Source organism: Anabrus simplex, chromosome 14 (genome assembly GCF_040414725.1).
Source record: "Anabrus simplex isolate iqAnaSimp1 chromosome 14, ASM4041472v1, whole genome shotgun sequence".
NCBI lineage: Eukaryota > Metazoa > Arthropoda > Insecta > Orthoptera > Tettigoniidae > Anabrus > Anabrus simplex.
In genome coordinates, this window is record NC_090278.1 from 101,571,283 (window position 1) to 101,583,414 (window position 12,132).

At 37.0% G+C, this 12,132-nt stretch overlaps 1 protein-coding gene across 5 annotated transcripts in view; it reads left to right on the plus strand.

The window, feature by feature from the left end:
- The window catches only part of kto (kohtalo), a 396,148-nt gene that overhangs the window by 164,435 nt on the left and 219,581 nt on the right, over positions 1-12,132 (plus strand). For all 5 annotated transcript variants that reach the window (XM_067158251.2, XM_067158254.2, XM_067158252.2 and 2 more), the window contains exons 16-17: positions 8,365-8,511; positions 8,590-8,690. In XM_067158251.2, the coding sequence (XP_067014352.2) occupies positions 8,365-8,511; positions 8,590-8,690 (248 nt within the window). The remainder of the gene's footprint in view (positions 1-8,364; positions 8,512-8,589; positions 8,691-12,132) is intronic.

A 12,132-nucleotide genomic window follows, 5' to 3' on the forward strand; every position in this document is an offset into this window, starting at 1 on the left:
CATGCTGAAAATTGTACCATATTTAATAAATTGGTTCAATAATTAATTAATTAATTCATACATTTTTCATTGTGTGTTGCCTGTAAGATGGGTAATTGCCACGAAACTTGACTATATGTAGGGGATAGCGGACCTGACTTTGCATCAGTAAACAGCAGAATGAAAGATCGTGATTGTCAACAAAGTTGCATGAATGTTAATAATTATGTTTGATTGCATTCTGCTGTCAAGAAATATTTTTCGCTGAGAATTTTTTTCTGTTTGCCATCTCAATCTCCCATTTAATCACAGGGCTGAAAGCGGTGTGTGCACGTGTTTCCTGTGGGATGTGCATAATGATACCAGGATCATGTTGAGAATTTCACAGTTGCAGTTACGACTCAAACTTCAAACTTAGAGTGGCGAGATTTGCAGAAACAGGCAACACCTTGGAGAAAATTATAGGAATATTTAAAACACCCCCATTCTACGTAGACTGAAGGATGGCCATTTCAAAAACCTGGAAGGAGTAGTCCTGGAGTATGTGCGTACACTGCATACCACGGCAGCAATGAAAGTGAGTGTAGAGCTGCTGTTAGTGTGCCAATTGTGAAAAACACTATTCCTTGGGAGAGTATGTAACACTGGAATGAGAAGGTTGACTCTGCCCATTTCGGGTCAGTAGACGCAACGTGTTTTACACCGCAAAGCATATGTGGGCGAGCAACCAAAAGGCCCATTCCAGCAGAGTAACAAAGTCGAGCGCATGATAATCCCTATATTAAATTCAGGGAGGAATCTGACTACAAGCTACAGCTTAGCTCAGACATTACTAGAAAATGGTAGGAACATTACGGCGCAACAAGAGAGAAATCCCTCCTGACTTTCTCAATACAAGTAATAGACATGAATATTCAAGTATGTTTGGATTTTCAGGCAACACAACACTGGTGTCATATATAGCCATTGTACTCGTGTTGTCTACAATGCATCACGATGCCAGTATCGATGCTTCGACAGGAGAGAAAGCCAAAACTGAAATGAATACATTCTACAACACACTAAAGGTGGTGTAGATGTTGTTGATGAATTATCAGCAACATATAATGTTGCAAGAAACAGCAGAAGATGGCCTCTCACAATATTTTCCTCAATGCTGAACGTAGCAGGAATAAATGCAAAGATTGTATGTATCTGAGGCCAACTCTAAACAAGAAATTGTAAGAAGGATATTTTTGAAGGATCTTTGCCTGCAGCTCCTTCAAGGACAGATTCAGAAACGACAGCAATTGACAAATCTGTCACGGGAATTAGCCAGTAAAATCAAGAGCAGTAGTTCCAAGACGCCAAGTGCAGCAGAACCAGCAGCGAAGAAGACCTCAATAATGCGGCGCTGTCACTACTGTCCACGAGGCAAGGACCGAAAATCCCGTTATAGGTGTGTGAAGTGTGATGTTTCCTTGTGTATGGAACACATAAAGTCCATGTGTGCACAGTGTATTCAGGTTGTGGGAGAAGAGGAAGTGTGAGCTGAATTTTCCCTTGTGTGAATTGTGACATATTTTATAAGACATTGTTACTCTGTTACAATGAGATGGTTTTAGTTTCTGTTGTTTTGTGTGAATTCAAAAAAGATCCTAGTGACACTGTGTACTATTCATAATTTCTTTGTTGTTCATTAAATGCGTTGTACAGTAAATTGCACATACCCCACGATACCACCCACGTAACATTTCATGGCGATACTGCCCGGTTAATGATGCTGGTTCTTGGGACATAATTACTGTCTTTTCAAATTATATTTTGAGGTGTTTATTAGATGGAGGTTAACAGCTTTTTAAATTTTTTCGTACCACTTGGTGAGACTCCATCTACCAAAATAATAAATATATCAAGAAATGCTTCGAGTCAAAATTTACATTACCTAATCTAGAAATAGTGTGTCAAGTTTCATTACAATCCTGCAAATAATTTTGAGAGAAAGAAAAATGTACATACATTCTGAATATTGTGAAAATGAGAAAAACAAGGAAAAGCAGTGGAGTTCCTTACACTGTTTCTCTCCCTCATGATCCTCTGCAAATCTCCTCTTTGTTGTGCCATGTTCAGAACAGTAGCATATCGCTTTCATGGTAAGCATGTTGCTGAATTTCTGTACTGTCTTTTGTGCAAGGAATCCAGGTCCAAGTCCAACTTTGTGCAAGAATGACAATCCTGTCATAATTTATAACATTGAAGACTACAGCAGCTTCAAAAGCAGCTAATTTTACCAAATGGCTGTGAAGAATTTTGTCTATGGACATCTCTTCCAAAGTAAAAAATTTTAATTCTCATTAGGGTTCTGTGTATTCACATATGTGTACATTTCTTGAGGAGTTCAGGTGAGGCTATTGCTCTGTACACTGGATTAGTAACTATAGGAAAAGCTTCTGCAATATTGTTCTAATGAGTAAGTTGGCAGTGTAATAGACTGCAACTACATGTAATTACATACAAGGTCTTGTTTATTACCCTCATCACTATGCATAAAGTACTGTCTCCCCAAACTTTGCATGGGCAAGCTGTTGTAATTGCTCACTTGGCAATAATAAACCTATTAATCTAAATCCTGCACTTCCATCCAACTTACTGGTAAACTCCTTGGTGCAGAGTGACAATATTTTCCACAAAGGTCTGGTAGGACTCTCTTTCTTACCCCAGTGTTGATTTTGCCTTTCTGTATATTTTTCATATGCATCTTCTTTAATGATGTGAACACTACCAAGCCTATCTATGCATTCTGAAATACTTTCCTTATGAATCAGTTGAAGGAAAACGAAAACTTTGCCTTCAATTTCACCAAAAATGAGAACCAAATACTGCAAACAATAATAGGTGCTAATAACAAGCACCTTGCCTTCTATTTTTAGAAGTGAAGAGTATGCCTTTCTAACAACTAAATACTATTGCTGTCTACAGTAAAATGTTATTTAGGGCTGTTGCTCAGGTGGTAAATTATTTCATTTTGCAATATCTTACATTGCCTGTCAAAATTATTTGTAAATACTGATTATATAAAATAATGTTTGACAGAGTAGGGTAAGTTACTTGTAAGATCTCTGATTAACTTATGGGGTAATTAATCTACTCAAACTTTTATTACAAGCATGTAACTGTCATATGAATATATTTGTTTATAAATATGTACATTTTCTGTCATCATATCCCCTTAATATCATGTCACACAAATTGCAGATTTTTATTTTGTAGATTAAAATCTACAAAACTTTGGTAGAAACACCTCTCAAAATAGTTAGAAAATAATTTTCCACCTTTGTTTTTCATTGTTTACATGGATCTGCAGCACAAGAAATAAAAGACTCGGCCCTCAGTAGGCCTATATATTATTCATAAGTTATAAGTAACGGACATGAAAGTAGTGAGAATGATTGCTGGTGCAACAGGTATCAATGGCAGGAGAGTACTTGGAATGAGGAGATAATGGCTAAGTTAGGTATAACTATAGGAAGAAGTTTGTCCTATGCGAACAACATGGTCTACTGAAACCATGCTATCTAATATCTTGCAACTTTAAAAAAGATGTAATGAATATGACATGAAAATTAATAATCTATGTAATGAACATTTGTGCGCTTTTCTAATAATAATAAAATTAGTCTTTTCAAGACTAAAGTGATGGCAGTAGGGAAGACACCTAAAAGAGAACTGAATGTCAGGTTGGGAATACAAAACTGAAACAGATAGATAATTTCAAATAGTTATTTAGGATGTGTATTCTCCCAGGATGGCAGTATAGTATGCAATATTGAACATAGGTGCAGTAAACCTAATGCAATGAGCTTGCATATGCAATCTACAGTAATCTGTAAGAAGGCAGTTAGCTCCTGGACAAAACTACTTGTATCTATACACCGGTCTGGTTTCAGACCACCTGTGCTGTACAAACCTAGTGCAATGAGTTTGAAGTTGCGATCAACAGTATACCGTAAGAAGGAACTCAGCTCTTGGACAGAACTGTCAATGCACCGGTCTGAGCTGTACAACTGCTTACTACAAACACACAGAAAGGACCTACTACCAGTATTTCAAAATAGGCTACTCCTTTTTTTTTTTTTTTTTTTTTTTAACCATACAAGTTCTACCACATAAAATATACAAATTAAGTTGTAATAATGCTAATAATTAATAAAAATTGAAGTTAAGGTTACTTTCCCAACAGGTCTTAATACACTGAGGTTTCCAATAAATGTTGATAGATAAGTAGAAGGAAAACTGATTTAATTTAAAAAGTAGAACATTTCTCAAGGACATTTAGATTCTTTCTCGATCTAGCATTGTATACAACAGTTCCTGAATTTTAACTCTGAAAATCCTTCAACCCAGTTCACTCAGTCTTTCCATGTCATCTTGAAGACACTAAAAATAACATTAATTATGTTTTCTTTTCAGTTTTCAGTATCTTTTCTAAATATTTACTTAACACATCACTGTCACTTTCACATTTCTGTTTCCCTTTTTGAACTGCTGGCAGAGCTGTTTGTAGAAGCAGAACTCACTGGACTGGAAGTTGAAGTCCTTTCAATAATTACTGAATTGCAGGATTTAGACCCCTCCAACACAAATTATTTCTGCCTCCTCCTCCTTCTCCTCCTCCATTTCAGGTTGGTGAGAAGGCTCCCCTACACCAGGTGCCACTTCCACAGGTGTGTTTGTTATAGAACTGAAAAAATGAACAACATATCAATGCAATTCTTCTAAATTGGAGCTACATTTTAGTCTGCACACAAGCCTTCTGTTTAAGAAATTATTAGTTTCAAGAATTATTTTAGTAAGATGATTGTTAGGTTAGATTATATTATATTACTTTCAGTTATATCTGATGCATTAATGAACTTATGGCCTACGGACTGAATTTTCCCCTCACTCTTTCACAACTAGAACACTGGTCTGTAGTGTAGGCCTACTTTTAAAAATAAATATTACAGAATTGTACCTTCTACCAGCAATGAAGTGTTCCAGAAAGTTGAGGGCAGTGAAGTAGACCCATTTTTTGTTTTCTGTACACCAAAACCTGAGAGGGAAGGGGGGGGTGTTATCCCACTAAGTTCTATACCCTGCCCTCAGAATTTGCCATATTTTGGCACAACTTTTTCCTGAAACAGTGAATTGGAATATTGTGACAAAGAAAATATACATGTAGTACTTATGGCATACATTTATTTGTCATTAAAGCGAACAGTGCTGTTCATTTCATTAGGTTGGCCTACGAGATGGAGGTTAGAAAAGTACTGCTATGTTTTCCAAACATTTCTTCAATTAAGTCATAAGAATGATAATTTCTACTTCCCCTAGTGTAACTTTCTTTACCAATCTATTCCATATTATATTTTATTAATAATTAATCTAAGATAACACTACCAGTACTCGTAACATAATCATAATAATCAAATAATTATTTACCAGTTTTCGTCCCAATTCTCGACTCTATAGAATGCCATATGAAATTTATGGTCTCCCTATTACTATATCCTTGGAGTTTAGGATCATACAACACTTTGTTTTCATGATTATACAACACTTTGTTTTCATGATTATACAACACTTTGTTTTCATGATTATACAACACTTTGTTTTTATAAACCCCCATGGCACTACAGCCCTTGAAGGGCCCTACCAAGCAACCGCTGCTCAGCCCGAAGGCCTGCAGATTACGAGGTGTCGTGTGGTCAGCACAACGAATCCTCTCGGCTGTTATTCTTGTCTTTTTAGACCGGGGCCGCCATCTCACCGTCAGATAGCTCCTCAATTCTAATCACGTAGGCTAAGTGGACCTCAAACCAGCCCTCAGGTCCAGGTAAAAATCCCTTACCTGGCCAGGAATCGAACCCGGGGCCTCCAGGTAAGAGGCAGGCATGCTACCCCTACACCACGGGGCCGGCTTTACTTTATTTTCATACACTAGGCAAATTAATGTTTCGATTTCATGAACAGAACACAATGTTATGTCTGCCGTTATCGAACGACTGCGACTGAGAAACGGACACGTTTGTTTTCACAAACCAGTCGATCTTCATCGCTCGTAGTTGATCGCTGACAATCGATGCTGTGTGACTGGTGCCACTGCCCCCTGTAGGTTTGTTTCCTTAGTCAGTTGATCTCAGTTTTTCAATCAATCCAGTGTGACAGCTCCCTTACTCCTAGCACATCGAGTTGCATCCTCTTTGCTGACTCAGCCAGTTCTACTTTCTTCCGTAAGTCCCATTAATATTGATAGCTCTCCATCGAATTCCATTTCGTTTAAAGATAAAAACTTCATTGTTCCGTATTGAAATTATTGATGTTAAAAATTAAATAATTGAAAAGGAGGTTCAACCTATTCAATACTTAAAAGAAGGAAATGCAGTAATCACATTCCTATTTAAATGGGACCGGTTTCGACCTTAGTCCAGGTCATCATCAGCCGTAAAAAGATGTACAATGTTTATGAATGTTGGAGGTCAGTTTCACACTTTGATAGGCACAAAGACACGACACCACATTCTGTATGCACAAAGTCACAACACTATCAACTAATATACGAAGATCAAAAAACTAGAAGTCGCAGACGAATAGATTTGTAGTAGATAGCCGCTAGCTCCTGGTGATCAGCGCGGCACATTCAAGGTCATGCGCTGCGGTCAAACGTCACGGTTGCGGGAAGTTAAGTACGTATATAAAAATATACGACGCAAATCAGAATAATTGAGTGAGTACTTGTACTCCTGCTAAGTTCTTGGAAAACAGTTGACTTGAAAAAACAATTGTAGAGAGAAGAAAAAATGTAGTAAAAAGCGCAATATCGGAAAACCAATGAAAACTTATATGCACAGTGCGCTATTTTTAAATGAAAAATTTTTAGGTTATGATTGAAGTAGTCGAAGTTGGTGCAAGTCAAGAGTTAAAATTTGAAAGAGGAGAACCGAAATGAAGGTCTTGGTTTTTTTTTTTTTTGAGAAGGAAGAATAAATTAAACGAGGAAGAGTGATAGTGAAATAAGAGAAAGAATAAAAGAAATTGAAGTTAGATGGTAATGAGGAAGGATAAGATAGGAGGGAAATAAAGGAGGGGTAGTTTAGGGTGGGTTAGGAGGGTGGTTGGAGGTAGAAAATGTGGGTGGGAACTACGTAAGGCATGGAAAATAGTTCCCACCCACATTTTCTACCTCCAATAACCCACCTTCCTAACCCACCCTAAACTACCCCTCCTTCATTTCCCTATCTTATCCTTCCTCATTACCATCTAACTTCAATTTCTTTTATTCTTTCTCTTATTTCACTATCACTCTTCCTCGTTTAATTTATTCTTCCTTCTCAAAAAAAAAAACCCAAGACCTTCATTTCGGTTCTCCTCTTTCAAATTTTAACTCTTGACTTGCACCAACTTCGACTACTTCAATCATAACCTAAAAATTTTTCATTTAAAAATAGCGCACTGTGCATATAAGTTTTCATTGGTTTTCCGATATTGCGCTTTTTACTACATTTTTTCTTCTCTCTACAATTGTTTTTTCAAGTCAACTGTTTTCCAAGAACTTAGCAGGAGTACAAGTACTCACTCAATTATTCTGATTTGCGTCGTATATTTTTATATACGTACTTAACTTCCCGCAACCGTGACGTTTGACCGCAGCGCATGACCTTGAATGTGCCGCGCTGATCACCAGGAGCTAGCGGCTTTCTACTACAAATCTATTCGTCTGCGACTTCTAGTTTTTTGATCTTCGTATATTAGTTGATAGTGTTGTGACTTTGTGCATACAGAATGTGGTGTCGTGTCTTTGTTCCTATCAAAGTGTGAAACTGACCTCCAACATTCATAAACATTGTACATCTTTTTACGGCTGATGATGACCTGGACTAAGGTCGAAACCGGTCCCATTTAAATAGGAATGTGATTACTGCATTTCCTTCTTTTAAGTATTGAATAGGTTGAACCTCCTTTTCAATTATTTAATTTTTCCATTTCGTTTGCCAAGTTGTTTCCAAGGAGTCCCTCGCCTGTCAAATAGGAGTGTGACTTTGTTACTCACATAGGTCCGACGCTTGTTTAGAATGTTCTGAGCTCAGTAAATTCATGAAGCAGGGTGCTACCCTACTTGCACATAGTCCAAGTGAGGATCTCTCCTCTAACGGGTTAGGGACCATCGGTGGATTGTATAGTCGTAGCTGCTTGACAACAAGGAGGGCCATGACTCAGAATATGTCGAGATGGCCACTCCCATTCCATAGCAACTGGTATCCCGAGTCTCAGGACCACTTACTAGGCCACCCAGCCATTGCCCATGGTTCACGAACTAGGACGTGACTACAATAACCCACACCATGAATTGCACTTTTTTGTTCTCAGGTGGTAAAGTGAAGAAACACTCGAGAGGAGAATTTAACTTTGAGGCTACGACTGGAAAGGTGCAGAGCCTGTCGTACTTCGACCAGCACGTGGTCACATGGCAGTGCGCCGTGACAGTGGTGGAGATGCTGAGTTCGTTTGCCACCGGTGAGTCATGTGTGTGATACAAGGTGCTGATGAGCGTCTTCTCAGCTAAGAGTCTTTCAGTACTGACATGTGTTTCAGGAAACTCCAACTACTTGCCTGTTCAGGAACATGTTGCATTCCTCTTCGACCTCATGGAACTCGCCCTCAACATCTACGGTCTTATCGACATCTGTATACAGGTAAGGTTGCCACTCCTACTGTTAGCACTGCATTGCTCCAATTTGAGTGATCCTCAATTAACTACTTTACCAAATCAATATTGAAGGCAGGAGCGTAGTGACAAGCAAAAATTTTACATAACCATGCTGTCGATGTGCTGCTTTTGCAAGGAACACATTCAGATCACTAACAACTCGTGATGAGAGAAAAAATATGTAGCTCAGTACCATTCATTTTACTGCAGAATCTTGATTCTCCGCTTTTGGAAGGATGACGGGGAAAAAAATAAAAAAAATAATACAATACGGGAAAATGGAAAATCTGGGAAGAAATCGAAACCATCAGCGATTTGGATAACATCATCATAATGAAATGTGTATAATTATAATCTTTAAAAAAATCCTACATAAATGGCATTGTAACAAGCCAACCAATGTTGCAGTTTGAAATTCAGTATTACCCCGCATTTACGTCCCCAGCTTTTACATTTTCCCGTCTTTTACAACTTTTTTTGGTCCTCTAAGATTTCCTATGCTCACATTGTATTAAAATCCTCAAATTTACGTTTGCTGCATTTTATGCTTCCCGCCATTTACGCCATGACAGGCCGTTTGTTAACGACTGGTTTAGACCATACCTGGATAAACGATCCCAGTTTGTTGAAATTACACATTGTAACAGTAAAGACATATCACTCTCAGGTAAAAAATATAGGCTTAGGTATTCCGCAGGCTACTATTTTGGGGCCTGTTCTTTTCTTGATCTATGTGAATGATCTTCCTCACAATAATCAAGTAGAAACTGCAGTTCTGTATGCTGATGATACAAACACAATATTATTAATCCTGACCCTATGTCTATAGAAACTACAGCAAATACAGTCCTGTCTAGGTTAGAATCATGGTTGAGGAAAAACAAATTAACATTGAACCTAAAACATACCCGATACATGGGATTCAGGGCATCTAACCACCATCACAAAACTGCAAAAAAACACAACCTTATATTAAATGCAAATGCAATAGAAAATACAATGACCACAAAATTTTTAGGTATCCAGATAGATGAAAAATTAAGATGGTATTGATATATTAAAAAGTAGGGAAGTCTCGCACGGTGATTTAACTATTAATCACTTTATTATTTTAATTAATTAGAATTTTATTGTGATGAGATGGATTAGGGCTAGTTTTAGTTATTTACTATCAAAATGTTAAATCTTATATGAGTTCTGTTTGTTTTGCCTTAAGGATTTTGTCTAATAGTTGTAGTGAAGAATGTGTTAGAATAGCATATTTTGGATATTTCCATTCAGTCATCACTTACGCTATTGGTCTCTGGGCTGCTACAAATCAAATCTTGATGTTATTTTTTGAGTACAGAAAGGAGCTATCAGAATGATATTGAGATGTAACAGGTTAGACCTTTGCAGACCATTATTTACGAGACTAAGGATACTCCCAGTACCAAGCATATACATTATGCAATGCATTCTACACGTGAAAAAAAATAAAAATTGATCACTTCAGAAAGAATTTTGACAATCACAATTACCAGACGCGAACAAGAAATAATATTTTTATTGAGCACAAGAGTAAAACCTTTGCCTTGAGTCATGTAGACTGTTGGAATCAGATTGTATAATAAGCTTCCAAATAAGATTAAAGATATTAGTCCTGTCAGTTCATTTACCACAGATCTCCTGCTGAGAAGCTGCTTCTATAGTACAGAAGAATATATGATGAAGTGCTGGTTTTTATGCTATTACTTAATGTTGTAAACGCTCTTAATATGTAGTATATAGCCTTAAAACACCACACCCAGGAAACTGGAGTTGGGAAATGATGATGATGATATAGCCTTGTTAATGTCACATTGATTATGTACATATTTTTAACACCACACTCATAGATTTTTATTTTGTCTTGTAAATATTGGTTATTAATATTATTTATTATTTTAAAAAATTAAGATGTGCTGTCCTAACATTGAGATGTTTGTTTTTTGTTTTCTTTTTCTTCTTTTTCAAAATGTTCATTATAGTGCATATATTATTGTTAGTATTGAGAAATCACTCGACAACTCCTATACTGTAATTGTACAGTCAATGGAAACTAAATAAATAAATGAATGTAGATATCAGGTGTTCTCTTTGTTGCTAAGTACAGTATAAACCACAAGAAGGAGACGTTATCATGTGATTCAGTGTTCGTCTTGCCCGAGTTCGTTATTTCACGGTTATTGTGTAACACTTGCGTCTGTTGTTAAAGTTATTGTCGCTGATTCGTCACATTTAATTTTGATATTTGTTACGCTTTTTGTTCTTGTTATGTGAGTCGAGCGGTCAAAGTCAATGCCGCGATCTTCCTTTCCCGTCGTGTGTATTTGTTAATCTTTCTTTGTTATTGCTTTATTGTCGTCCTGTTAATAATGGAAAAAAAAAAAGAAGGAAAGAAAAACCTTTCACTGTGGATGAGAATGTTAGAATATTAGAAAAGGTTAATTCGTACTGCGGAACATGTGTTTCATTGGCACGCGAATTGCAACTTCCGGTATTCGTGCTGAATACAATTGTGAAAACACAGTGAACATTACATCAAGTGCTTCAGAATGCGGACCAAACTCCAAGAAAAGGAAGTATGTGTCATGCTGCAAATACGACTAAATGGGAAAAAATATTTAAAAAAAGTAAAAAGTTGGTTTGAAACTTCAAGAACTGAGGTGTGCTCTTAAGGGAAAAGGCGCTTAAAGTGGCAAACATTCTTGGCATTGAAAATTTCAATACGTCCAATGGCTGAATCGACTGATTTAGGAAAATGTATTACAGAACTATTTTAAATAGTTCAGACTAGTCAATACGGATCAAACAACCATATTGTGCCCTATAATGACTTAGTCCACGTCATGCCAATGCTGAAATCAGACAAAGTGCATCATAGTGAACAATACATTCACCGGCAAGTGAATTAATCTGGCACACAGCTTACCTTGCATGATGATGATCCTCTCCATCAGCTCTGGCGTAACAGCATCTTCAGGGGAAACGGGTAAGATAGGGGTTATCGTAAAAAAATGAATAAATGAAGAGGAATAAAAATTTTAAAAAAATATGCAAGGTGTTAACTAACAGTTGCTAAAAGAAATAACGGTTGAACTGCGTATCTGATTTTAACAACAGTTTTATTACCATAATCTAGTAGATTGGTCATTAACAAATATCAAACATTTACATGACTGGCATAATAATCATAGACAAAATTAATTTAGTAATTCGTCGAATTCGGGTTCTTTATGAGATGTACATGGTGTGGAGGAGATTTCTTCATCATGAAACGTCCAGCACTGCAACAACCACGATGACGGTTACGTTAAATAAATGAATTTAAACACATGTCTACAAATGACCTAACACATTTCTACGCGAATCTATGCCTCAGTGCTCCTGATCATCCTACAAATTCT